Source organism: Aethalodelphis obliquidens, unplaced genomic scaffold (genome assembly GCF_003676395.1).
Source record: "Aethalodelphis obliquidens isolate GAN/ISIS:26980383/991018 unplaced genomic scaffold, ASM367639v1 scaffold18, whole genome shotgun sequence".
Classification (NCBI taxonomy): domain Eukaryota; kingdom Metazoa; phylum Chordata; class Mammalia; order Artiodactyla; family Delphinidae; genus Aethalodelphis; species Aethalodelphis obliquidens.
The window spans coordinates 12,328,716-12,355,026 of record NW_020837962.1 but is presented as its reverse complement, the minus strand read 5'-3'; the positions used below and the strand labels follow the sequence as shown (position 1 = coordinate 12,355,026).

Genomic DNA, 26,311 nt, shown 5'->3' with positions numbered 1-26,311 from the left:
CAGCGCAGGCGCAGATACAGCCGCCTGTCCCGCGCGTCTTCCGGCTCGCAGGTTCGCCGCAGATTCGTCAACAGCTGCCCCTAGTACCGGCGCCACAGGCTCAAAAAATTCAGCACCAGCTCTACCAGGGTCCCGGGAACTTTTGCTCTGCGGCCGTGTGAGCTGGACCGCGAACCGAGCGCAGAGCTGGGCCGCGGGGGCTGTGACGAATCGGCGACGGGTCGGTATTGGCGGAGTGAGCGGGACGCAGCGCGCCGTGGCGAGTCTGCGGACCCGGCGGGTGCGCGCTTCCCTGTGACCGCTGCCCGTCCGGAGGTCCCCGCCCGCCCCGACACCCCATCCCGTCCCCCGAGGACCGCTGCCCGCCGCGCCACTAGGTGGGCTCCGGGCGCACGCTGGGGAGCGGGCGCGGGGCCGGGCGATCGCTAGCCGGTCTCCACACCCCGAGAAGGAGCGCGCGTGGACCGGGCTGGGCGAGGAGGCCCAGGCCAGTGGGGACACTTCTTGGGCCCCTAGTGCATCCCGACCTAGTGGCTGGGTGCACTGGTGACAGACAGGTGTGTACTTAATGGCGCTCGTGCTGCAGGGGCGCCCGACCCGAAGTAAATGCAACCTGCAGATGGTTTTGGTTTCTGGGAAGGAAGGGAGCTTGGCAAGGTGAACCACAGGTGGATACGTCAGGGAGTTAGAAGTGCTGATGGGTCTCCCAACCTCAGCTCCCTTGACATTTGGGTTTGGATACTCCTGTTTTGGGGGCTGTCCTGCGTAATGGGGTATATGGGATGTTTACCAGCATCCCTGGCCTCAGCCACCCATTAGAGGCAGAGTAGCACCTCCGGTTGTGACATCTAAGGTGTCTCCAGACATGGGTCCCTGGGGCGTGGTTGCCCTTCTGCAGAGGGCACCATGGAAGCCTTGGACCATGAAACCTTCCCTCCTCGAGGGCGGGAGAGCGGGCTTTCTGAGAATATGTGAAAAGTGCTTCCTTATCCGAGACTGAGTCCCATGTGGATGATGACAGCTCCCTGGACTTCCTTTCTCACGTGCCTTTCCTGTGAACCCCAGGATGGATCCTGAGGTCTCTGCCGTCCGGCTCACCGTCTGGGAGGCTGTTCACATCCTTTCATCTTCTGAGGATGGGGGCCGCATCTTCTGTACCCTGGGGTCCCTGAAGCGCTATCTTGGTGCAACGGAGAATCCAGCCCTCCCTGAGGAGCAGGAGGAGTTTGTCAGGATCCACTTTTCCACCTTTCTCAGATGTCTGGTCAGCAAGCTGAGCCCCGACTGGCTGGAGCTGCTGCCTGACGGCCAAATGGAGGAGCTGTGGGCCAGCTTCTTCCTGGAGGGCCCGGCTGACCAAGCCTTCCTGGTGCTGATGGAGTCCATCGAGGGTGCTGCCAGGTGAGCTGGGCTGGGTCTGATTATGGGGTTGCTTTAACACCTGAAGGATTTCGAACCAACGGGTTCTCCAAATTCTGTGAGAGTTTGGCATCCTGAAAGGTGAGAGAATAAAACCTGTGCACATCAGAGCACTGAACTAAAAGTGGGTTGCGTTAATCTCCTGCGATGGGAAGGCCGTAGCCCTCTGTCTTGCCATGTGGGCCAGGGGGCAGCAGGAGTGTTTGCATCCGGGCTTAGGTGGTCTAGGTAGGCAGTGGGCGTGGCCATCCTCCTGGGGCCCCTTAACTCTGTGGCCCCCAGCTCTGTGTGAGGCACCCCAGCAAACTCATTCCCTCAACATCAAGCCCACCACGGTCCTTGCGGGGAAGCTGTGTCATTGGGAAGCTGGATTTTCAGCAGTTGCTGTGGAAGTCAGTGGGTCAGGTGATTCCAAGGTGGGGAAGGTGCGTGGGGTTGGCAGGCTTTCATGCCCCTCCTAGGAAGCGAGGCTGTTTACACCTGCTCTTGGTTCAGCCCCAGCTTCTGTCTGATGAAGATGGCGCAACTGCTGGCCAGGTTCCTGAGCGTGGGCAGGATGGCCGCTGTGATGGAGGGGCAGTGTCGGCAGCAGGCAGGGCCAACCTTCCCCCTGCTCCAGGAGACACTTCTCACAAAGGTGGTGGGCCTGCCCGATCGCCTGGGCAACCGTCTGCAGCGGGAGAACCTGGCCACATTCCTCCCTCAGAACTACTTCCCTCTGCTGGGCGAGGAAGTCCTGCGGGTGCTGCAGGTGGTCGTGGACTCTCTCCGAGGTGAGAGCCCCTCTTCTAACAGCCTCCTCAGGCCATCGTCCCCTCCCTCCCTCCCAGGGCTCCGGGGACTTTGCCATCTCTGGCAGTGCCATCATCCAGTCAGACGTTATCACATGTCTGGGGCGGCAGCCACCCAGCCATGAAGTTTCACCCACAGCTGTGCTGCCTGGGAGGTGGAGCTGACCCGTAAGCCCTGCAGTCCTTGGTTGGATGTCCAGGTGGGGCTGCTCACTGCCCGGCCCCTCACTCAGAATAAGGGAACATCCACAGTCTGGAAACCAAAAAGCTCTTGCTGTGAGGAGGGTCCATCCAAGGTGGCTGCCGGCTGCGGTGCCCATGGCCTTGTCATCGTGGGTGGAGGACCTCGGTGCTCTGGTGTCTGGTGGCGGTGCTGGGGGCCGACTCTGAGGGAGCTCTCTGTACCTGGGGGCCATGGGAGCAGCTTCCTGCCCACCCTCTCCACTAATCATGGTCTCTGGAGCATTAGGGACGTGGCTTCCCCACATGTGTGTTCCAAGAGCCGAGAGAAGCCAGGGGCCATGGCGGCCTGAGTGGGGGTGGGCGTCAGGTGGTGAACAGCGGGCGGGCTGTCCGAGCCACTGCCCTTTCCCCCAGTGAGGCCCTGCCTTCCCTGCGGCCCTGGCCCCTGCACTGCCCCCACCCCGGCCCGAGTCCCTCATCTCGCCTGGATTCTTACCACAGTCTCCCACGTGCCCTCCTGTCTTGTCTGAGCTGAGCAACTGCATGATGCTGTTACCATGAGCCACACTCAGAACCTTCCAGCACCTCTGCTCCCGCCTCCTCCCAGCTCTGGACTGGCGGGCGTTCCTGTTTGGGATGCCCCATGCTCTGGCCTCAAGTGCCTCTTCTCAGGGCCGCCTTTCTGGTCACCCTGTTTAGTGTCGTAGCTGCTGGCTTGTCCTCTCCCTGGAACTGACCATCCTCTACGGTGCTCAGAGGGGCCCCGCCCTGTTGTCCGACTTCACCCTCCCCCCGCCCACCCGAGTGAGCTGTGGGCTGGGGCTTGTGCGCACTGCTGACCCGGCGCTCAGAGTGGTGGCTGATGCAGGCCGGTGGTCCTCACGGGTGTTGAGAGAAATAGACCTAAGTATTGTGTCCTTGGGGCTGGAGTTGTGCCCACATCTCGCAGACTGTTCTGCCTTCGTGGACGCGGGTCGTGAGGGGTCGCCTGTCTGCCCACGGTTAACCGCACATGGCGAGTGGCTGCCCTGGGAGACGGCCAGGTGGCACTCGGCAGGGGGCCGCAGGGGTGAGGCCTGTGCTGCTCTGTGGGGCCCCCTTGTGTTTGCACACCCCTGCTCCCCCTGCTGTGTCCCTGAGCATTACAGTCTTGGGTGAGGGAACCACTCCGGGGGAGGTGTGCGCCTGCGTTTCTCCAGCCCAAGTGTACAAGCGGGGTTCCAGCTGGGCCGCCCAGCCCCTGCTCTGGCTGGGAGGGGCGGCCTGCCCGGGTGTCCTGAATGCCTCCGGAGCAATGTCCCCTTCATCCTGTGAGTGGCTGCGTTGAATTCTGTCTTGGCAGGATCCCAAACGCCCATCTTTAGATCTCAGATACTGCGTTTGCATCATGCGCGGGGCCATCTGTCTCCTGGTCGGTCCAATCACCCCTGGCTCCTCTGGGGCTGCTGCCGCCACCCACCCTCTCCTTGTTCCTCCGTCCTCATTTCCTCCCTGTGGCGCTTAGAGCCCCTCCTCTTCACTGGACCCCTCTGGTGCTGCCGCCTCCTGGTGCCCCGCAGTGGTCCCTGCTTTGTAGGATCACTGTGAACATAATGCATTTTAAATGATTATTTTCATTGGCTCTGAGTTGGAAACAATGCTGGTGCGGTTGGAATTAGACTGAACAAGTTGGCAGTTTTACAACGTGGGATCTGCCTGGAACAAGGTCTGTCTCTGCTCAGCCAGGTGCACGTTGATGGCCTTACCACCGTCTCCTTCCTGTCCCAGGTGGCCTGGACTGCTCCGTCGCCTTCCTGTCTCAGGTCCTGGGGAAAGCCTGCGTCCACGGGAGACAGAGTGAGTGTTCGTCGTGGGAGAAGCTGCGGCACGTCCCGGGAGGGGTGCGGGGAGTTGCTGAGGTCCCCTTGCCTGGGTCTGGCCCTGCTGGGCCCCTGGGTAGGGGCTTGGCTCTGTGACAGGTGGGCCTGTGGGCTGCAGACACTGGACGCCCCATGGCCCCTGGGCTCAGGGCCCCTGTGTGCTTCCCCTCAGAGGAGGTCCTGGGCGTGCTTGTGCCCCGGCTGACGGTGCTCACCCAGGGCAGCTGCCTCTGGCAGCGGGTCTGCTGGTGCCTGGTGGAGCGTGTGCCCGACTGGGCCATGGAGGCTGTGCTGAAGGGGTTCGTGGAGGCTGCCCCAGGGTAAGAAGTAAGGCATCCTTCCTGCTGCAAATGCTTCTCCCCCAGGAGGGCGGGCAGTGGGGATCCAAACGACTCCTGCCTATGTGGGGTCAACACTCACGGGACATGGGCGGTGGCCCCTTTGTCTGGTGGCCGGTCATTTTGTAGTTTGGCTGTGCAAAAGCCCATCTTTCCCACTCCTGACGGCTGGGCTGGGCCCCCCAGTCCACACCTGGCTGGACCGAGACGGAGGCTGCAGCTTCTCTGCAGCCTGAGGGTCCCTGTTCTCAGAAACCCAAATCATGCAGGAGGGTGTGCGGGGAACACAGCTTCCTCCCACCTGGTGGCTGTGGTGACTTTCCTGTGTGCCCGTCCACCTCTGTGTCTGTGAGCAAGGGGGTCTGCGGGCCATGTTCCTGAAAGGGCAGTGCTGGGTCGCTTGGTTGTCATCGACGTTCCTTCAGACCGTCTCCCGGCATGAAGGGCCTGTTTCTCTGCCAAAGACATTTCTTCCCTGTTTGACTTCACATTTCTTTGATCCTGGCTGAGGGTGTGTGTTTTGAAGGCATCACGAACCATCTGATCGAGTCTTTTACTCGCCTGTGTGAAGGCTCCTCGTGAGGGGGGGCCCCCACCTTAACACAGGCCTGGGTCTGTCCTGGCCGCACCACTGGTTTGGCTTCTCTGAGACGTCCTAACTGCCCTGTGAGCCCAGCATACCGTGGGTCACTGGGTAGGGCTCAGCCTTCTCTGTCACCGGGGCTGTCGTGCTGTCTGCCCCAGGGCTGTAGGTCACTTTGCCTGGGTCTTTCTCTTCGACTTTATCAGTTTTCTTGTTTTTTCTTTTTCTTTTAACCTTCACGTCTTTGATTTGAGGGATGAGGAGGGGAACACAGCCTCACCTCCTTCCGTGCTGGCGTGAGCGTGTGTTGAGCTCTCACTCGCTAAAGGAAGCAGAGGTCTCAGTCTAGATTGGGATCTGCAAACTACGGCCTTTGGGTCGAATATGGCTTACTGTGTTTTTGTAAGTAAAGTTTTATCAGCAAACAGCCACACTCAGCCGTGTACCTACCTGCCGTCGCTGCTCTCAGCTACTGTGTCTCTACAGAGCCTGATGGCCTGTCAGCCTGGCCCTTCACAGAGAAAGCTGGCTGCCCTGGTCTAGGCAGAGCATTTCACCTGGACTGGTCGGGGCAGGCAAGGGATGTCCTCTTGTGTCCAGTCGCTGGGCTCCCTGGTTTCCACATTTACTGGGAGGAGGGAGAGTTAGGACTGACTCAGGGCTGAAGCACCTGCGCGGCTCCCTGGTGGTTAGCGCGGAGCCCGGGGGTCCAGTGCGGATCCATGGGATTCGGAGTTGTGCTTCTCTCTCTCCCCACCGCTATGCCTCGCAGGCCTGAAGTCCTCTCACGGCTGCTGGGGAATGTGGTGACAAAGAGTAAGAAGGCCCAGTTTGTAATGACCCGGAAGCTGCTATTCCTACAGTACAGCTGCACGGTGAGGGTGCCGGCCGGGGGGTGGTAGCTGCGGCAGGCGGGGCTGGAGCAGTGCTCGGCTGCCCGGACATGTCGCTGTCCTTCAGCCCAGACTCGTCCCGCCCCTGGGCTCCCCGGGCCGGGCGGGTGGTGTCTGCCTGGCAGACGGTAAGAGGACGCCGGCTCTGTCGCAGATGCCCATGCTGCAGAGCCTGCTGGGCTACCTGGCCATGGACAGCCAGCGGCGTTCACTCCTCATGCAGGTAAGCGCTGCCTGTGCAGGTAAGGGACCCTCAGTCCCTGCGGGAGAGCATTCCTGCCTGGGGTGGAGGGCGCTGGCTGGAGCCTCTCTGGGGCTGTGGGGACATGGGCACCAAGGCCCACGAGGTTCCGGGATGCGTTGGGGAGGCGGGGGCTGTCTGCCAGGCCGAGCCTACCACCCACCAGGCGCTGAAGGAGCTCCTGGAGACGTGGGGCAGCAGCAGTGCCATCCGCCATGTGCCCCTGGTGCAGCAGCGCTACGTCAGCAAGGCCATCCTCATCTGCCTGGCGCACCTGGGGGAGGCAGAGCTCCGGGACAGCCAGGACGGTGAGCACGCAGTGGGTGCCCCATCCCCACTGCCCCCACCGGAGCCCCATCCTCCCCCCAGCTCAGCCCATGCGCATCGGTGCTTTCAGAGTTGTTGGCCAGCCTGATGGAGGGAGTGAAGAGCCGCCTGGACAGCAGCCTACCCCCTGTGCGCCGCTTGGGCATGATCGTGGCTGAGGTGGCCAGCGCCCGGATCCACCCTGAGGGGCCTCCCCTGAAGTTCCAGGTGAGCAAAGGCTGCGCCTGCCATGCTCTCCCTGAGCTGCCGACACTCCTGCCCCAATGTCACCCTGCCTGCCTGTGTCCAGGACCACAGAGATCTGTGCTTGGTGTCAAGTTGGCCCTGGTGGCCCTGCTGAGGCCGCGGCTGGGCGGGGAGTGGAGGCGCAGCCCCTCAGCTGGTGCCTGAGCACGTGTCCCCAGGTGGATTCTCTAGACGGGACTCTCAGGCCTCCCCTCCATCTGCCGAGCTCTCTGGGATGTCCTTGGAGACGGTGCCACATCTGCTCTGTGTCTGGGGGATTCCCAGGCCCTCCAGCCTTCAGCCCCCCAAGTGCCACCCTCTGCAGAGGGGGAAACCTGGGCAGTTGCTCTTGAAAGACCGTTGGCTGCCAGAGGCCAGAAGCGCAGACTGCGGGCTGTGATGGGAGGGCCTCGCAGGGGCCCAGCTGTACCACTCCCACTGCTCCCGTCCCAGCCAACTCCAGCACATCTGCGTTGCAGTATGAAGAGGATGAGCTGACCCGCGAGATGCTGGCTTTGGCCATGCCCCGGCCCGCGGCTGACGGCCCCTCAGAGGCGGGGTGAGGGTCTCTGTGCCCCGATCCCTGGTCCCCACCTGGAGCTCTGGGCATGGTGGGCCAGGTGGGGTGGCTGCTGCACACCTGTTACTCCTGTCCTGCTATCGCTGAGGCAGAAGCTAAGATGAGGGCGGGGGCGGTGAGAGCGCTTCCTCGGGAAGCATGGGTTCTGGGATGAGAGACTTGTGGGGCACCCCTGAGGGATCCTTCTCTGTCCCCAAAGCCCGTCTTTCGCTCCGGTCAGTGGAGAGACTCCTGACAGAGAGACTGTGGACCGCAGTGGACCCCAGGCTGGGCCTGAGGGCTCCAACTCCGAGCTGGACAGGTGGGGGCAGCCCCACGGGGGAGAGTGCGAGGGTCCTGGCGGGGCCCACCTCAGGGTGTGGGCCCTGCGGCGCCGGTTCCCTCTGCCTCACGAGTCCTCCTCCCACCTGGAAATCAGCCCACGGGGCTCTCAGCCCGGCAGCCATTCCCAAAGCTTCAGGGACTGGGGGTGAGTCCCGGGTGACAGGCAGGTCTGCGTGTCTGTTCTTCTTCCTCAGCGATGATGAGTTTGTCCCCTACGACATGTCGGTAGACAGGGAGCAGAGAAGCAGCAAGGCGCCCTCGTATGTGCGGGGCTGCTTGGAAGGTACGCCCCCGCCCCTGCCCCGGGCCCCCCGCATGCTGCCCACCCTGCCCGCCAGCTCCGCCTCACTCAGGCACCATGTGGGTTCTGGGCAGCTCTGACTGGGTCCGAGGACTGGGAACGCTGGGAGGCGGCCCTGTGGGCCCTCGAGGGGCTGATCTTCAGGAGCCCGGCTTCCACTCAGGAGGTGAGCGCATGAGGGCTGGGCTGTCAGGGTCGCAGGAGGTGGGTGATGGCTTGGCAAGGGCATGTGTCTTCAGGGAGCCCCATGTGGCCCACATGGGCCTTGGCAGTGGGGCCTCTGCCGGGGTGGGGGGCGGGGGGCGCAGCCCAGGCTCCTCAAGACAGGCCCCTTCTGTCGAGCACCCTAACCCTGTGCGCAGGTGAGCGTGGAGCTGGCCAAGGTGCTGCTGCACCTGGAGGAGAAGACAGCCGTGGCCGGGTTCGAGGGGCTGCGCCAGAGGGCCCTGGTGGCCCTCACAGTCACAGACCCGGCTCGGGTGAGTCCCCGCGGCTGAGTGGAGCTCGGGTTGTGCCCCCAGCAGGGGCTGTGCTGGGACCCTGTCTCCGGGATTGTGGTCCTCAGAGGCCTCTCGTCCGCCCGGCCTAGGTGGCGGAGTACCTGACCGCACAGTTCTACGCCCTCAACTACAGCCTCCGGCAGCGCATGGACATTCTGGACGTAAGTGCCTGGGCCTCTGTCCCACTCATCAGGGCTGGACTGGCAGGCCTGGTGCAAAGCCCCTGGAGGGGGAGCAAGCATTTGCCAGAATCTATAGGGATGGGACCACAGGCCTCCCCAAGCCCCTTGTTGCCAGACCTGAGAGGCTGGGACCAGCGTCTGTCTGATGTTTTCTTGACAGAGCATGGGCTTCAGGGGCTGCATTCTTTGTTTTAGATAACAGCGTTACTGAGGTATGACGCACACACTGTAAAATTCAGTCTTAAAATAAGCAGAACGTGGTGGGTTCATACAGTGGAATATTACTTGGTCTTAAAAAGGAACGAAATTCTGACACCGTGCTCAGGGAAATAAGCCAGACTCAAAAGGACAAATAGCGTACAATTCCACTTACGTGAGGTCCCCGCAGCCATCAGATTCACAGGAAGAGAGCAGATGGTGGGTGCCAGGGGCTGAGGGAGGGGTGAGGAGTCAGGGTTTAATGGGACAGAGGTTCAGTTTGGGAGGATGAGAAGGTTCTGGAGGTGCTGGTGGTGACGGTGGCACCATGAGTTTACCTGGTGCCGCTGAGCCGCGCTGAACAACGATTACCATGGTGAACGATACACCACGTGTGTTCGTCACAGTGACACAGAGACTAAGACAAAGCTGAAAAAAAGTTCAGCGTTTCTGTGTTTACAGTTCAGGGGCGTTTGGTACTTTCCCGACGTCATGTGACCATCACGTCCACCTGCTTTCAGGACGTCCCATGTCACCCTCAAAAGAACCCAAGACGCTCCCTCCCCACCCCCAGCCCTGCAGTCAGTCTGCTCTGTCTGTGCATCTGCTTGTCCTGGGTGCTTCCTAAAAACGAGGTTGCACGTGTGGCCTCCGGGTCCGGCTCCGTTCACATATGGCCTGGGCTGGGGTTCCTTCCCTTATCCTGAGAGGTGGGGGTGGCGGGATTGGATGGGCTTCGGGAGAAGTGACCAAAGGTTTCAGGCTCGTCAGCAGGGAGCACGCCCACCTCCTTTCTGTCACCCGACAAAGTGAAGCGAGCCTAAGGGACTCTAACTGACTAGCATGGGGTTCCCAGAACCTCCCCCCTGAGGACTGCTGGGGCCTTCGAGGGCACCCGATTCACCTTGAAATTTGGAAGATGTCATCCTTCCCCAGTGGGATGGCGGCTACCCCCGGTGTCTCCTCTCTTCTAGGTCCTGACTCTGGCCGCCCAGGAGCTGTCTCGGCCGGGGCGCCTTGGGAAGGCTCCCCAGTGGGGCTCCCCAGACCCCGGCTCCCAGCCTGGTGGTGCTGTGGTCCCGGCCTGGCGGGCGGTGGTGGAGGAGCGCGTCAGACGTAAGACCCGGCGGTTTTCCAAGGTCAGCCAGGCCCTGGGGTGGCCTCTTGGGTGGGACCTCTGCCCCGAGGGGACAGTGACCACAGTGTCCTGTGAAGGGAGGGTTTTTGGTACAAACTGAGTGATGTGACACATGCTGTTAGGGCATCACACTGAAGTGACTTTAAAACGTGAATGCAGCGTTAAAACGTGTGAAAACAGCCCTGAGGGTTCTCTGTCGGCAACGACTGGCCTGGCGTGTGCTGGGTCATTGGGGTCCCTCTAGGCCGGGGCTGAATGTGCTCTCCTGGGATGTTGGGCCATGTCTGGAGACATTCTCAGTCATCACCGGGGGTGGGGGGTGGTGCCTGCTCCTCTGGTGCTCAGGACCACCCCTCCCACGTGTCCCCGAGTGTCCCTGGTGTGAGGTCTCCAGGCAAGGCTGTGCCCTGTGCCCTGCCTGGCGCCTTGTGAGCACGTGTGTTTGGCAGGGCTCTGCGGGGCGGGCATCAGCCGTTGGCCCCAACGAATTCAACTCCGTGGCTGGCTACTTCTTCTTCCCCCTCCTTCAACATTTTGACAGGTGAGAGAGTTTTCTGGAGGCCTGTGATTTGGGGAACAGGAGCCCTGGCATCCGTGGGTGGGAGGGTCCCTAGGGTGGGGGCTAAGGTGGGATTTGGGTTCAGGGGGGTCAGGAACTCGGCTGTGATTGTTTGTAGCTTAAATCAAGTGACGTGAGGGCATTAGGCGTCAGGGTGTCCGTTATCTCCGGATGCTGGGTTCATGGTGGGGCCGGGGCCAGAGCCTCACCCTGGTGCCTCGACCCGGCGTGCCCTGCCGCCCCCGTGCGCATCCTTGTCCTGCCTCAGCCCGAGCGGGGTGCAGATATCCCCCAGCCATCGCCACGTGGGTGCAAGGCTCTGTGGACAGAGGGAAGGGCCTGGAGCCCTTTGCTGCAGAGGCCCTGCAGGCAGCGGTCCTGCTTCCTGATCCAGGCCCGGGCTTGACCAGGTGGCCTTGCAAAGTGACGGGGAGTCTGTCCAACACCTTCTTGTGGCTCTGGGCGCCATGTGGGGACAGGCAGTGAGGAGGGGCGTCCAGGGGCTTGGGGTGCCCTTGGTGGCCCACGAGGTTGGGGAGCCGGCCCCGAGTGCCTGGCCTGCACCATTCACTGGGTTCTGTGTTGTAGGCCTCTAGTGACTTTCGACCTTTTGGGAGATGACCAGTTGGTTCTTGGGAGACTGGCCCACACCTTAGGGGCCCTGATGTACCTGGCTGTGAACACCACGGTGAGCTGGGACCCCGTTCCTCTGGCATCTGATGGCTCACCTCCTGTGGGGTTTGCGCCATGTTCTGTCCCCCTGTGGGCCTTTCCTTGGGACAGGAGTGTTTGGACCCGAGGATGGGGTCTGAGGCGGGGACTGCTGTGTGCCAGGACCCCTGCCTACTGGCTTCTGCTGTTTCAGGTGGCTGTGCCCATGGGCAAGGCCCTGCTGGAGTTCGTGTGGGCCCTTCGTTTCCACGGTGATGCGTGAGTAGCTACAGGGCTGAGGGGAGTCGGGTGAGGTGAGGGTCCTGAATCCTGCCGGAAAGTGGACAGTGGGAGGTGGGTGGCGGCTTCCGGGGTGGCCGAGAGGCAGCCTGGCTGGGCGCTCCTGCAGCAGGAAGGGCCGGCAGGGCTTCCCTGGCGTGGGTGGAGGGCGCCAGGCTACGGCTCCTCACGGCTCAGGCTCCTGCCTTCTCCGCAGCTATGTGCGCCAGGGCTTGCTGTCTGCTGTCTCCGCCGTCCTCCTCAGCGTTCCGGCTGAGCGGCTGCTGGCAGACCTGCTGGACGAGCTGCTGGAGGCCCGGTCCTGGCTGGGAGGTGAGTGCTAGGCCGGGGTCACCGTGGCCAGGCGGCGGGAGGCTGGTGCAGCCTGGAGGGGCCGGGAGGCCGTCAGCTCGTGGGTAGCATGGCCCAGTCCCCGGCCCAGCATGAGCGTCATGTGGCTCCCGTTTGTGTGCTGAGTGTCCTCAGTGTGGGGGTGGGGACATGGCTGCTGTCGGGTCACTTTGACTTTGGGGAGTCCTGCAGGGAAGGCGCCCAGATGTGGGGGTGGCACCTGTATATGCTGGAAAGTTCCATCCTCAGCAGAGTTACAGTGGTGATTGGCATTTTGCCACATTTTCTCTGGCGGCCACCCCTTCCCCACACACGTGCTCTTTTTAAAAAGTCTCTGTGGCCAGTAGTACCCCCACCTGTGGGCACTTGAGCCATGGCCCTCAGAGCCACCGTGCCCGTGTCCACCCTCAGGGCTCGCAGCTCATCTGCATCCACACTGGCAGGCCCGGTGGTTCTGATGGCGGCCTTTCTCTCCCTTTCTGCCAACCCTGCCCGGCGAGGCAGCCCATGAGCCTCCTAGGCTCCTGCAGGCCAGCCCCCCCACATGGGTGTCTGAGCACATCTGCATTCGGTGTGTTGGGACGGCTCGGGGCCTTGTGCTGTGGGTGCAGGTGCCTCCCCGGCCGGGCTCCTAGCCCCAGGTGCTAAGGAGCCCTTTGCCGGCGTCTGAGGAGATTCTGGTGCCACGCGGGGCTCATTCAGGAGGCCTCAAATGAGAGCAGCTGAAGAGGGCTGGCCCGCTCAGTGCTGTGACGCTGCCCACGCTTCCATTTCTCTCTTTGCAGACGTGGCCGAGAAGGACCCAGACAAGGACTGCAGGCTGCTGGCGGTGAAGGCACTACTGCTTCTGGAGAAGCTCCGAGATAAGCTCCTCCCGCTCTCCTCTCCTTAGCCCCCGACCCTCGGAAGGCACGTCCCACTGGAAGAGTGTGGGCTGGGGGCCAGCACGTGGGGCGGAGGAGCAGCTGGTACAGCCTGGAGTGTCTGCGGCTCAGCGAAGACTCTGCATCAGGGCCTCAGGTTCTGCCCCCCACAGACTGGGACTGGGATGTGGCCTCTGAGGCTTGGGCTCCAGGATGGCTGCTCAGCCCGGTGCCTCCGTGCAGCCTGTAGACTGCAGAGCTGGGGCCACTGGGCCTGGGGGCTTCTTAGCAATGTGCCCCCACCCCTTCCTCACCAAAAAGGCCAGGGACTTGAAGAACAACAGAAAAGGAAGAATAAAAGAGGTGCAGGAGCTCTTTATGGTTCTCACTCCTGCAGGGAGCCTGGTGCCCACACACGGCCCCCTGAAGGGGAGACATGGAAATGGGGGCAGGAAGGGGACACGGGCCTCTGAGAAAACAGACTTTATTTGGAGAATTTCGGCAGCTGGTGGGTGGAGCTGGGGGTGGGAAAGCATGAGGCAGCCCCCCCCGCCCCCATCATGGTGCTGTCCCTGATTGGCCCCTTATGGTGGGAGCTGGTGACGGAAAGGGCATGGCCTAGATGGACAGAGCCTCCCGCTGCAGCCTAGTGCCAACCGTTGTCTCCCGGTGGTCAGGACGGGGTGTCCTGTGGGAACCAGTCAGATGCACTGCTGGGCAACCTGTGTGGGTGCCAGGAGTGGGGGGGGGGCGGGAATATGGGGACACCCTCAGTTTCTTAGGCTTTACACCCTGTACTTGGGGGAATGTCATGGGAAAAATGAACCAACTCCCTTGACTGCCAAGGGGCTAAAACAAAACCCTGCAGGGGTCAGGGACTCAGAAGGGGTGGCTTAGAGACCCTCCCCCTGATGCCCCTCGGAGGCTAGCGCATTTTCCCACAGCTCTGCCTACGGACTCAGACACAAAACTTTCACCAGGAACGTCAGGCTCCTGCTACTGATAATGACTGGCAAGTCCCAGAAGAGCCTGGGCAGCGGCAGGCCCTCAGGGGCCATTCTCCACCTCCTCCATCACCTCCTCGTCCATCTCCTTGTGATCCTCCATGTTGTTGTGGCGCATCTGCTCCGGCATGGTGCACATCAGAGGGATGCCCAGGCCCTGGTGCACGGCGTCCACAGTGCGCTGGCTCACGTAGTACGACACGTTGGCGGAGGGCACTCTCTTCCGCATCTCCTCCAGGTACTTGTAGGCCTGGGTCACACACAACAGCCGTGACCGGTCAGCGCACAGTGGGAACAAGGGGCCCAGCCCGGGGGCAGAGTGAATAGGGGAGGGACACCTTTGGTAAAGGGGCTCGGGTGGCCTCCCGGCCTTCCCAAGCGTTGGTGGCATCTGCGGACAGCGAGGCTTAGGCTCCGGTGGTCAGTGCTGTGAGCTCCCCCAGGGAGTCCCATGGGCAGCCTGTTACCAGGACCCTGTGTGTCTGGGGACCACGTCCCAGAGGGTCCGCCCACCCTGGATACACACAGGGAGACCTCGAGGAAAGGATGGATTCATGTCTCCCGTTTGTTTCATTCACTCTGGGGTGTGTGCTTGTTGGGCCAGAGGGCTGGCAGCAACATACAAATGGTTTGTCTTGTGTATTTTGACCAGGCCTCCAATTTACCCCAGTTAATTGGCCTGTGGTTAGTGAGTCTCATGTGTGCGTGGTCCTTGGCCCGGGGCTGGTGAACTATGGGATTGTCAGTGGTTTTCCTGTAGGACTTCCTCTGGTCCTACCAGTGGGAATATGTGGGTGGGGGGGGGCATTGGGGCCGCACAGCAGCTTGGGGTGGGGTCTGAGGCAGGACGGGTGTGCTTACACCTGCTCCACCTGCCTGCACCCACCCACACCTCCTTACACCTGCTCCACCTGCTCACCCACAGGGAGGGTCATGTGCAAGCACAAGGAGCTGGAACAGGGCCTCACGTGGCTTCTACGGGTACACTGAGTATCAATTCAGAATATGAACAAAATTTCCAGGAGCTTTTTGACTTTATGAGGAAATAATCACATCTTAGCATTTCTTAAAGATGATAAAATTTTAGACTGATCTTATTTCAGACAGATATAACTCTGATATAAACAATAAAGATCATAAAGATAAAATAAGGTGTTTGGAGGGATGGGGGATGCAGCGTGCAAGTGCCCAGGAGCCCTCCAACGATGGAAGGAGATACCCAGGCACCAGGGACGCCCCTCGGTGTCTGCTGAGGGCCAGCTGTGAGCCATGCTGGGCACACAGGACACAGGTACAAGGGAGGACCAAGCCAGGCCACTGGGCGCTTCGGTGAGAAGCCCGGCCCAGCAAGGGTAGAGGGAGTTGGGCAGCCGTGGGGTTTGGGTTGGGGAGCCTACGCAGAGGGGAGGGGGTGGGAGTCGGCGGGGAAGCCAGAGAGAACACCTGGGGGCGAGGAACGACACAGCCAGGCGCACTGGGGGCAAGGGAAGCAGCGTCTCCAGAAGGAGGGTCGGCAGTCTGTCAGGATTGGACTCAGGATGGGGCCATGAGGACCGAGCGGGAGAGACGTCCCAGGGACGGGGAGACCCTGGAGCAGCAGTGGCTGCCCACACCCGGGCAGAGCACGTGGACTATAGCACAGTCTGTGTGCTGTCCTTTAAAAGATGAAGGGAAAATGCAGCCAGGTGGGGTTCTGCTGCTGGTTTCAGAGGACGAAGACCGAAAAGAACGAGGACAGAGGCTTCTGGTGAGGGCAGGGTAAGTCACATTAGACCAGCCCCCCTCCCAAACGACAAGGACAAACTGGGCAAAATGCAAAAGGCTCTGGAGAACAACCGTGGGCAGGTGGGCAGGGGGAGCCGACACTTGGGTGAGTTTTCTGCTTGTTGTAACTTCTGCCTCGGGGAGGCCCAGTCAGGGCCACTGGGGGAAGTAAAAGGCACAAAGAAACTGGCCAAAAGAACCAGAATCAGAACTGCATCCACCACAGCAGCTGGCATGTGAGGAAATGGTGAAGACAGTCGTGGAGCAGACAGAATCTGAGTGTGGGCTCTGCCCTGACCTCTGCTTGACCCTGACTCTGCATGTGGTGGGGACCAGCCACACGCCAAGGAGCCTGAGCAAAGCCACGTACTGAGCAGAGAGCCCCGCTGCCCACCACGGTGGGGGGGCTTACACTCTGAGCTCAACAAAGATGGCTGCCTAAGGAAAGCAGGACAGAAAGAAGACATAGCAGAAGCCAGGGTCTCTACAATGTGTTATCCACGATGTCCGGGATACAAAAAACTGCTGGACATAAAAAGAAACAGGAAAACCTGACCTATACTCAAGAGAAAAGACAAATAATGGAGACCAACTCAACATGTCCAGATGTTTGAATTAGTGGCACAGACTTTGAAGCAGCAATTACAACTATGCTCAGGAGTATAAAGTGTTCATTCTTAATGAATCAACAAATAGGAAATTTTAGCAGAAAACTAAAAAAAAAGAACTAAGTGTAAATTCTAGAACAGAAAAATACAAAATCTAAAATGAAAAATCTGCTGGACAGGTTAACAGCGGATTGAAGATAGCCAGAGAGAGTCAGTATATTTGAAGAGTTATGTTACCTAATTCAAGTAATAGGAAGAAAAGATTAATAACAATGAACATCAATTACAAATGTGTATCCACTTAATATGAAAAGGCCTAACACTTAACTGGAGACCCAGAAAGAGAGAATAAGGCAGGAAAAAAATATTTGAAGGAAAAATAATTACAGATTTCCCAAATACAGTCACAAAAGGATCAAATTTGTTTCCAAGTAACTTACCCTTATCCCAGGAGAAAACTCAACAATATTGAAAAGAACACACACACAGACTCCAGCACTTGACAACCTAAAACATTTACAGTGTCTGGAATCCAATAAATAATTGCAGACCTGCGAAGCAGGAAAATATGAACCATAACAAAGAGAAGAATCGACCAATAGGGACAACCGGAATTGACATGGAGCCGAGGACTTTACAGTAGTAAATATTTCACGTGCTCAGTAAGGCAGAGGAAAAAGTAGCAGAATAAAGAAACACAGGAGACGGAGGGAGGAGAGCCGGTTCAGACCCACTGGAGGTGAAACTACGGAAGGAGCAATACCAGAGCGGACTCTGCAGAAGGAAGACAGTCAACTTGCAGCAACAGCAAAGCAACCGCCCCAAATGAAAATAGGAAAAATTCTGGGAAAAAGAATCAGTTGAGCCAGGGGCCAATATATACAAGTGGCTGGAGTCCAGAAGGAGGGGGAGGGCAAGGGATGAAAGGGAACTCCCTACAGACGGGGAGAAAACACGGCAGCTCGCACATCTGATGCAGACAACGTCCAGGCCACACTCAATAAGAAGACAAACACCCAATGAAGCAAGGGGCAGTGTGAGCACTTGCAGGAGGGGACCTGAGCAGGGGCTTGCCACCAGCCACGCAGACAGGGTGTGTTACAACCACAGTGAGACACCACCACACACCTACCTACATCGCAGCCACCACCAGCTGCGTGTCCACTCAATACTTGGACTTTCCTGATGAGATCGCTGCCAACAGGATTTCTTGTGTGTAATGAAATGTTTTGACATTTGCACAACCCAGTGAACCAGTATTTTCCAAACGACCACCATGATGTTACAAAATCATGTATGTGTAAAAGATGGAAGGTAGACCAACGGGTTTTAAGGTAACAAGTAAAAAAAGCATGCTGACATGGTTTCAGATTGCTCATTGCAACTAACTTAGGAAACACCACTTGTGGAGTGTGGTGTGGTGTCTAAGACCCGCGAATACTTGACAGGGCTGCTACAAGGTCCTCCCCTTCTCACCTACACATTGGGGTGAAGCTGCGTTTTCATCACAGATTTCATGTTTCAGTGAAAACTTATTTTACCACATTGAATGCAGAAGCAGACATGGAGAGTCTGGCTGTCCTGTATTACGTCAGACATTAAAGAGATTTGCAACAATGTAAAACAAAGTTACTTTTCTCACTAAATGTCTTTGTTTTGAAAAATACAGTTATTTTAAATGAAAATGTTACTTATGTTACCATGTAGGGGGTTTATTTTATTTTTAAGTAAATTAACAAATATTTTACAAATTTATTAGCTTATTTTCTAATACAGTAAATATTCGTAGATATAACCCACATAAAGCTCTTAGGGTCCTCAATAACTTCCCCAGCGTAAAGGGGTCCCAAGACCAAAATGTTTGAGAACTGCTCTGTTAAACTGAATTATCAAAACCCTTCCACAAAGAAAGCTCCAGGACCAGTGGGTTCACTTACACATTCTATCCTACATTTAAGGAAGTGACACCCATCTTACATACACTCTCTCAACTCCAGGAGGTGGGCACCCCAAGTGTTATTAGCAAACTGAGGAGTGAAGGGACAGGAAAGGATGTCTGTGCCTGTCAAATGGCTCAGAAAATACCCATTTTATGTATAAAGTAGAAAATTTAAAACATAGAATGAATACATAAATGTGGCAAAATGTTAAAAAAAATGAATCTGGTAAAGGGTTGGGTTCTATTATTCTTGTAACTTCTCAGTTTGAAATTATTTCAAAATAAGAAAGGCTGAAAAGTCAAAAAGAAAATCAAAACTTGGGGAGGTGCCTCCCCCACTGCGAGCTCCGCAGGGGGCTCTGCAGCCGGGATACCCCCATCACCCCGCAACCCCATCAGCCCCAGGTGCAGCCTCACCGTCTGCAGGTCCTCCATCTGCACGTGGCGCTCAACCAGGAAGCCGTATACGTCCCCGACGCGGACGGTGCTGTCCAGGTCCGGCTCCTCCAGGAGCAGCTTGCACTGCCTGACCGACTCCTTGGGGTCCTCGGTGTATGTCCTGCTGGGAGCAGGGACATTCTGAGCCCCAACCCAGGGCACGGCTACACGTCAGGGGTTAGGGCAGGCTCTCGGCCTGGAGGATGCAGCTTTTTTGTTTGTTTTGTTTTTGTTTTTGTTTTTTTGCGGTACGCGGGCCTCTCACTGTGGTGGCCTCTGCCATTGTGGAGCACAGGCTCCGGACGCACAGGCTCAGCGGCCATGGCTCACGGGCCCAGCTACTCCGCAGCATGTGGGATCTTCCCGGACCGGGGCACGAACCTGTGTCCCCTGCATCGGCAGGCAGACTCTCAACCACTGCGCCACCAGGGAAGCCCAAGGATGCAGCTTTTGAGAAGGTAATTCCCGTGAACTAAATTAATTCTTTATTGAGTCAATTCATAAATTCACTAATTTGTTTTAACAAAACGTATTGACCGCTTGCAGGGCTGGTACTGGTGCTGCACTAGACTCTGGAGGGCACGGCCTGTCAATGCCAGTCCCGCCCAGGGAGCAGCCTGGGGCAGAGAGGTGAGGGCATGGAGGGGGTGCGTCACTGTGGGGAAGCGTCAGGGAGGGCAGCCCAGGCAAAGGCCAACGCAGTGACGCCCAGGGTCTCCGCAGTGCCTGGTGCGGTGCGTGCAGGCGGGGGTGGGACCAGGATGCCCTGTGAGTCCCCCACAGGCTGGCCCTCTGGCCCCCGCATTCCCCTCCCTCTGTCCAAGCACCCTGCCCTGTGGCTGAGCCCCCTCCCTCCTGCAGCCCTGACGTTCCTGAAGCTACACATCTGAGTGGGGGAGCACCCTTCAAAGAGCCCCACTCCATAAACAGCATTCAAAATGTTTTTGGAAGTCTTTGGAAAGCCTCTTCTCAGATAAGCAAAGTGCTTTCATTGGTTTGGCAGGAGCTGAGCCCTGCTGTCCACACAGGGGTCTTGGAAGCACTGGACTAGCTACCAGTAAGTAAAAACTAAGACCCCATACACATTTGGATTTGTGGCCTGTCCTAAAACAGGCGGTGTGCTGCCCGAGCCTCCACCCCACGGGCCCCCTCCCCAGAACCACCTGCTGGACCCCTGCACGCACCTGAGCAGGCCCTGGGCTCCCCTCAGACACAGCCTCTCCTGACACCAACCTGCCTCCCCCGACCACCACTTTCCTCCCTCAAAGGTCTCGGCTGTTTCTGGAACAACCTCCCAAGAGTCGGCCCGGTTCTGCAGGAACCAGAGGAGCCCCGACGTGCATAGAGCAATGGCACACCCTGCCCTTCCCGTCCAGCTGTCCAAGGAGTTCCTTAGAAGAATGTCCATTGGAAGTGCCATGCTGCCCCACGGCTGACGCACCTGCGGGCCTGCATGAAGCGCTTCACCAGTGCCATTTTGCTCTGCAGCTGCGCCAACCTGGCCTCCTGGTCCAGTGGGCTCCTGGCCTTGGCCTTGGACAGGCACTTGTAGGCCTCAGTCAGTGCCCCGTGGGCCTTGTCGTAGTTCTGGTACTCGTCGATCTCTACCTGCAGGAGGAGGCGTCAGGACCCATGGGTCCTCCACCCACCCGGGGCCCCTGGAAGTGGGGGGTCGGTACCTGGGCACAGGCATCGTAGAAGCCGGCCAGGAGGTCCAGGGCCCGGCCCTTGGTGTAGAAGCTGATGATGCTCTTCATGATCTCCGGGTCCTTCCGCCAGTCCAGGGACTGCAGGTAGTTGGCTGCCATGATGTAGATCTCCTTTTGCCTCGAGACGCCCGCAAAGAACACAATTTTCTCAGTGTCCCCAGACTTGAGCAGTGCTCTCATGGCCTGGACAGAGAAAGAGCCGGGCTGGCCCCTTCCTGGCAAGGTGGACAGAGCTCCCGCCCGATGCTGCAGGTGTGTCTTCAGGACAAGCGAGCTCTGGGCTGCAAAGTCTTGGCAGGCGCCCTCGGAACCCTGCCCAGAAGCTCATCCCACAGGGCACCCATGCGCCGGGCCGCACTCACCTTCAGCCTGTCCCCTGCCTGCGTGTACTTCTTGGTGGCCAGGTGGTAGTTGCCCTGGCGCATGCAGCAGCTGGCAATCTGCTCCAGCAGCTCACGCCGGGACTCTTCAGACAGCTCCTTGCAGTCCTTGGACACCGTCATCTTTTCAGCCATCTCCTCAGTGATGGTCAAGTTCTGCTCCAGGCAGAGCTGCAGGGCTTCGTGATACTGGGAAGGGCCACAGAAACCAAGGGGCAGTCACCTGTGGCCTGGGGGAGAGCCACACCTCCCCGCCTCCTGGGGTGGGGGTGGGGGGAACAGTGCGGCCAGGTGGGGGCACGTGACCTTCTCTTGCTATTGATACTCTAGAGGCAACCAAGGAAACGTGCAGCCCAAAAGGAAGTTATATTCATTGTGGGAGGAAAAGGAGACCAGAAACTAATTTCTTTCTATAATTCTTTTCAAGTTTTCAAAGTAAGGAGTTTAATTAATTTAATTAACTTTCCTTAAAAATTCAAGAAAAATTATATATTCTTCACTTAAGAACGTGTCTTGGGGGGCTTCCCTGGTGGCTCAGTGGTTAAGAATCTGCCTGCTGGGGCTTCCCTGGTGGCGCAGTGGTTGAGAGTCCGCCTGCCGATGCAGGGGGCATGGGTTCGTGCCCCGGTCCGGGAAGATCCCACATGCCGCGGAGCAGCTGGGCCCGTGAGCCATGGCCGCTGAGCCTACGCGTCCGGAGCCTGTGCTCCGCAACGGGAGAGGCCACAACAGTGAGAGGCCTGTGTACCGCAAAAAAAAAAAAAAAAAAAGAATCTGCCTGCCAATGCAGGGGACGTGGGATCGAGCCCTGGTCCGGGAAGATCCCACACGCCGTGGAGCAACTAAGCCCGTGCGCCACAACTACTGAGACCACGCGCTGCAACTACTGAAGCCCGAGCGCTCTAGAGCCCGCGAGCCACAACTACTGAAGCCCGCGCGCCTAGGCCCATGCTCCTCAACAAAGACACCGCAATGAAAAGCCTGCGCACCGCAACGAAGAGTAGCCCCCGCTCGCCCAACTAGAGAAACACCGTGCGCAACAACGAACTCAACGCAGCCAAAAATAAAATAAATTAAAAAAAAAATAAAACAGCCCATTGTGGATTAATAAAAAAGAATGTGTCTTGGGAAGAAAAAGAACTATATCTTGGAGATGATTTGCCCTGCTGACGGCTGTGCTGGGAACCTGCAGGGCATCCTGCCCAGACTCAGAGGGTGGTCCTGCAGGTGCGGAGGTCCTTGTGCCTATGCCACTCACTCATGTATAAGTGTGTTGTTAGCATGACTGCTGACGATAGGAAGCACTGGACCAAGGAAGATGTGCTTGTCACCTGTGGCAGGCGCCACTGCCATGTTCCTACCCGCAGCCTGAGCACAACTGTTTCCCACTACAACCTGGCGGGTTTTCTAGCCTTTTTACTTTACTAGCCTAATTCACAAACAATGGCATCTCCTCACGTCTGATCTGTATTCCCCTGATATGAGTGAGGCTGTGTATCGGACATTCAGGAACCATCCAGATTTCCTTTTTTTAAAACAAACTGACCATATTCTTTGTCCTTCCTCTTGAGTTGTTGGTAGATTTCTTATTGGTTTATAGAAACTCTATACATATTAAGAAGATTGGCCTTTCGGGATATAGGTAGAATACATTTTTTCCCATTTTATTATTCATCTTTGCTTTGTTTATGCTGTGTTTTCCATGTGCTATTTTCAAATTTGTATTTGGTCAAATTGATCAGTCTTTCCCACTATGGCTGTTGGGTTTTGAGTTGTATTTAGAAAATGCCTTCCCTCCTTCAAGGTCATACGAGACACATATGGCTTCTGGTGGCACTGGGCCGCCTCCCTATGCACTTAGATCTCTGACCTGCCTGCAGTTTCCTCAGACGCAGCGGGTGAGAAGGGTTTAACTTCACTTTTCCCAAGTGGCCACCTGGCTGTGTCAACCCCATTCACCGAAGGGCTCATCCCCACTGTTGTGAGATGCTCCTTCACCACATGTAAATGTGCATCCGTATGTGGCTCTATTTCTGGATTTTCTAGTATTTCCTACTGATCTATAGGCCCGATCACGGACTAAACCCCAATTATTCTAGCACTGATATAGTTTATGATCTGGGAGGTTTAATCACCTCTTGCTATACTCTTCTTTCCAGATTTTTCTTGGCTCTTCTGGCTTATCTGGTTTTCACTGTAAAACTACAGAATCCACTTATCTAACTAGAGGAAGCCCTGTGGTATTTTTCCTGGGGTCAGAGTCAGTCTGAAGCGGCCTTAGGGAGGCCAGTCAGTAGGTCTCTCTAACCAAGTACGTGGTGTGTGTGCCTTTTCACTTGCTCAGGAATTCTCCTATCACTCATAATGAGAGACGACACTGCACGTGTGATTCTGGCTGCAGGAAAAAAGATCTTCCAATTAGGACAGGCTGATTCTGGGTGACTAACCATTTTCTATATCTCCATTCAGTTTCCATCAAGGGGAATTTTTCTCCTTAAGGAAGATTAGTGCACATACCCATTAAGACGGCTACTATCAGAAACTAGAAGACAGGGAGTGTTGCGGAGGATGTGGAGAAACTGGGACCCTGGTGCTCTGCTGGTGGGAGCATCAAACGGTTCAGCCGCCGTGGAAACAGTGTGGCGGTTCCACAGAATGTTAGAGCAGAGTTATCATGTGACCCAGCACTTCCCTCTCTGGGTAAATTCCCCAAAGAACTGAAAGCAGGGTCTTGAAGAGATGTTCGCACATTCATGCTCATTCACAACGGTCAAAAGGTAGAGAGAATTCCCTGGCGGTTAGGACGCTGCGCTCTCACTGCCAAGGGCCCAGGTTCCATCCCTAGTTGGCGAACTAAGATCCCACAAGCTGTGCTGGTGTGGCCAAAAAAAAAGGGTAGAAGCAACCCGAACGTCCACCTGTGGATGCTGGACAAGCCAGGTGTGGTCTGTCCGTGCAGAGGAATACGGTTCAGTCTCAAACAGCAGGGACCTTCCAACACACGCTGCAGCGTGGACGGCCTGGGGGACTCTATGCTCGGGCGAAAAGCCAGTCGCAAAGACAAGCGACTCCGCTGACACACGTCCCTAGACTCACACTCAGAGAGACAGAAAAGCGGAGGGTGCGTGCCAGGGGACGGAAGAGTTTGAGTTCTGCGAGACCAGTAGGGTCTTGGAGATCAGCTGCACGAACACGTGAATGTGCTTAACACCACTGAGTTGTACACTCAAAAACCCCTAAGATGGTAACTTTCACGTTATGTGCTCTTTACAACACACACACAGAAGAAAGTGGACTCCTTAGCTATGACTGGAAACAGGCGGCGAGTCCCGCACAGGCCGGCCTGGCCTTCCTGGTGAGCGTGGTTGGTGAGGGTGGCCGCCCGCCCGCAGGGCCCGTACCTTCTTGGCGGCTAGCAGCAGCTCCACCGCCTTCTCGTACTGACTGTGCTCCAGGAAGAAATCGGAGCAGCGGGCCAGGAGGGCGGGGTCTGACTTCTCGTCCAGGTCCTCTGCCACAAGCTGCAGGGCCACAAACTGCTGTGTGGCGAAGGCCAGCTCCAGGGCCTTGGAGAAGTGGCCGGCCTGTGGACAGCGGGGGAGCTCTGAGCAGCACCGTCTGGGCGCCCCACTGTGCCCGGGGCCTGGAGCGGGTGGCCTCACCTTGTGGTACAGCATGACCGCCTGGTCCATCTGCTCGCCCTTCTCCTCGTAGTAGCGTGCGGCCTCGATCATGTCTTTGGGGGAGCTCAGCAGGGCCAAATTCATAAGCTGGTCATCCAGGCCGTGCTCCTGTGGGAGCACAGAACGTTGGGGAACTACCTGACATGAGGGCTCTCCGCCTTTTCGACTTTTCTTGAAGTGGGACCCTGGGCTGGAACACTTTTATGGATGCAGAGCGTCCGATGGCTTCCTAGGTAGGTCTACTGAGTACGAGGCGTGAACAGCCTCCCTGCTGCTCAGGAGCCTGGATAGCAGGGAGCGTCCCCGAGCGCACTTGGGCAGAATGAGGCGTGAGATGTAGACACCTGCCTGGGTAGGGGTATGACACTCACGACATGAGTCTCTAACTTTCTGTTTGAAACTCTCTCAACAGAAGGTGGGAAGCAGCCTCCCCCACGCGGAGGCGCTGGCAGGGGCTGGGCGCGCACCTTACAGAGGCGGATGGCATTGTTGAAGGCCTGGGCGCGTGTGTAGAAGTGCACGGCCTGCCGCACCTCGTCCTGGCTCTCGTACTGGCGGGCCAGGTGGTAGGAGGCTGCCCAGTTCCCGGTCTCGCTGGCTATCTCTGCGGCCTAGAGACACCAGGGACAGGGGTTTTGCGTGCAGCCTCCTCTGCCAAGCAGCCCGCCTCCCTCCAGGGCTCCTACCTTCTGGATATTGCCCTGGAAGCAGTAAACGCGGACCAGAGAGAAGTAGTCGTGCGCCAGCTCATAGTAGCGAAGTGCAGCATCCATCTCGGCCTGGCTCTCCAGGTACTGGGCCCACCACCTCCACAGGGTCCTGCAAAGAGCCGCATGCGCTCCCTCAGGCCCCTCTCCCGCCGGAAGTGAGCCCTGGGTCCCACACCAGCAGCCAGGAGACATGGACGCTGGGTGGATGAGCCCGAGTGAGGTCCCTGGGGGAGGCCCCCTCCCGGTGCCCTGGGGACCAGCTCACGTGTGAGGCTCTGGGGGGAAGCCCTCCCAGGCCCAGCCACTCACTTGTCCTTCATCTTGTTGATGTATAGCTCCAGGGCCTGCAGGTCCTCCGCCAGCATCCGTGGCACCTCGAAGCGGTGCGTGTCTGATTTCTCGTAGCTGCGGGAGAAGAGAAAGTGCCGCTCACTCCCTGGTTCAGCTTGCAGCTCAATGGCCTGTGCACCCGACTAAAAGCTCCACCACTAGCACTGTCCGGGGGGCACAGGCCCGACCAGCACTGCGGCCTAGAGACCCAGAGCCTGGCAGGTCCTCCTAAACCACAGAGCTCAGGCCCCCCCAAAGCCCTCCCACCAAGATGGTGCTGGTCTGGATCTTCCTCTGAGAACCTCCGAGGCCCCCTCACTGGGGCAGCAGAGGCAAGAGGTCCTGGCTGCCCGCCCGTGCTCACTAGCTGAGGGCCAGGCTGCAGTCCCCGCTGGCCTCCAGGTGCCGGGCGTAATTGTAGTAGGTGGTGCGCAGGTGCACGCGGTCGTGTCGCTCAGCCACCTCAATGGCCCTCTGCCACTGGCCCTCTGCCTGCAGGAGCCTATTGAGGAGGTCGTAGCGCCCGCATTTCTTGTACAGATGCTCCGCATCCTCCTGAGGGAAGGAAGTGTGCCTGTTGGCGCCGACGATGCCCCCAACGGCAGCCAAAAGTCACCAGGGATCCACCGTGGCAGGCGGCAGGGCAGCCAGGCCATCAACCCGCCCACGACTGAGACCACAACACACCCTGGGTGGGATGGACACTTTGGGGCCTGGGCGGGGATGGTCAAGACGACACTGGAGAGGGCAGGCCTGCCCGTCAGCCAGTGGGTCTGAGCTCCACCCAGACCCCATCAGACCTGTGGGTGTCTGCTCCCGACTGTCCCCAGCCCGACAGTGAGCTGTGCCCGGCCACTCGGCCTGCATCTCCTGCGACTTCCATCGGCCTCTCTGGGCCACAGGGGTACAAGGGGCCGTGAGCTCCGCAAACACGCAGGAGGCAGGGAGGGGACCGGCGTGG

General features: G+C 58.2%; 2 protein-coding genes across 15 annotated transcripts in view; one reads left to right on the top strand and one right to left on the bottom strand.

Moving 5' to 3' along the window:
- Positions 1-78: 78 nt before the first annotated feature.
- Positions 79-13,159, top strand: TELO2 (telomere maintenance 2). Of its 3 annotated transcripts, none has more exons than XM_027117889.1 (21): positions 79-377; positions 1,066-1,401; positions 1,915-2,192; positions 4,115-4,229; positions 4,402-4,572; positions 5,946-6,048; positions 6,221-6,289; positions 6,474-6,615; positions 6,705-6,841; positions 7,339-7,418; positions 7,639-7,740; positions 7,958-8,046; positions 8,139-8,230; positions 8,427-8,543; positions 8,654-8,725; positions 9,919-10,083; positions 10,532-10,623; positions 11,230-11,329; positions 11,507-11,571; positions 11,789-11,904; positions 12,708-13,159. In XM_027117889.1, exons 2-21 carry the CDS (start codon positions 1,067-1,069, stop codon positions 12,812-12,814), a joined length of 2,547 nt encoding a protein of 848 aa, XP_026973690.1. In that variant the 5' UTR covers positions 79-377; position 1,066; the 3' UTR covers positions 12,815-13,159. The 3 variants fall into 3 exon arrangements, with proteins under 3 accessions (XP_026973690.1, XP_026973691.1, XP_026973692.1); XM_027117890.1 differs by having other exon boundaries at positions 81-377; positions 4,161-4,229; positions 4,425-4,572; XM_027117891.1 differs by lacking the exons at positions 79-377; positions 1,066-1,401 and having other exon boundaries at positions 2,088-2,192; positions 4,119-4,229.
- A 94-nt stretch (positions 13,160-13,253) lies between these two features.
- Positions 13,254-26,311, bottom strand: part of IFT140 (intraflagellar transport 140) — a 69,984-nt gene continuing 56,926 nt past the window's right edge. For 11 of the 12 annotated variants that reach the window (XM_027117877.1, XM_027117875.1, XM_027117884.1 and 8 more), the window contains 10 exons: positions 25,715-25,905; positions 25,330-25,425; positions 24,997-25,129; positions 24,778-24,921; positions 24,029-24,418; positions 20,610-20,816; positions 20,218-20,430; positions 19,980-20,146; positions 18,518-18,659; positions 13,254-14,039 (listed from right to left, as the gene is read on the bottom strand). In XM_027117877.1, coding sequence (XP_026973678.1) covers positions 13,833-14,039; positions 18,518-18,659; positions 19,980-20,146; positions 20,218-20,430; positions 20,610-20,816; positions 24,029-24,418; positions 24,778-24,921; positions 24,997-25,129; positions 25,330-25,425; positions 25,715-25,905 — 1,890 coding nt within the window. In that variant the 3' untranslated portion in view covers positions 13,254-13,832. The remainder of the gene's footprint in view (positions 14,040-18,517; positions 18,660-19,979; positions 20,147-20,217; positions 20,431-20,609; positions 20,817-24,028; positions 24,419-24,777; positions 24,922-24,996; positions 25,130-25,329; positions 25,426-25,714; positions 25,906-26,311) is intronic. The other variant, XM_027117883.1, reaches the window with a different exon arrangement.